The 237-nt window shown below is 64.6% G+C and overlaps 1 protein-coding gene across 1 annotated transcript in view; it reads left to right on the top strand.

Moving 5' to 3' along the window:
• Positions 1-198, top strand: part of LOC103810139 (myosin-binding protein C, fast-type-like) — a gene marked incomplete at both ends in the record, with an annotated part of 3,261 nt that extends 3,063 nt beyond the window's left edge. The window contains one exon of the mRNA XM_009083029.1: positions 92-198. Coding sequence (XP_009081277.1) covers positions 92-198 — 107 coding nt within the window. The remainder of the gene's footprint in view (positions 1-91) is intronic.
• Between the last annotated feature and the right edge of the window lie 39 nt (positions 199-237).

Raw genomic sequence — 237 nt, 5'->3', positions numbered from 1 at the left:
ATGGGGGTGCTGGAGGTACCTGTGGGGGTCTCGGAGGCCTCTCTGTGAAGTTCGTGGTTGCCCTGTGTGTGTGACCCCCATGCCCCCCCAGGATCCACAAGCTGGTGATCGATGATGTTCGGCCTGAGGATGAGGGTGACTACACCTTTGTCCCCGACGGCTACGCCCTCTCCCTCTCGGCCAAGCTCAACTTCCTCGGTGGGCAGGGGGCACGAGGGAGCGGGAGGGGCACCTGGG

This window comes from Acanthisitta chloris, unplaced genomic scaffold (genome assembly GCF_000695815.1).
Source record: "Acanthisitta chloris isolate BGI_N310 unplaced genomic scaffold, ASM69581v1 scaffold19619, whole genome shotgun sequence".
Lineage (NCBI taxonomy): Eukaryota > Metazoa > Chordata > Aves > Passeriformes > Acanthisittidae > Acanthisitta > Acanthisitta chloris.
The sequence above is the reverse complement of the archived record's forward strand: the minus strand, read 5'-3'. Positions and strand labels throughout refer to the sequence as shown.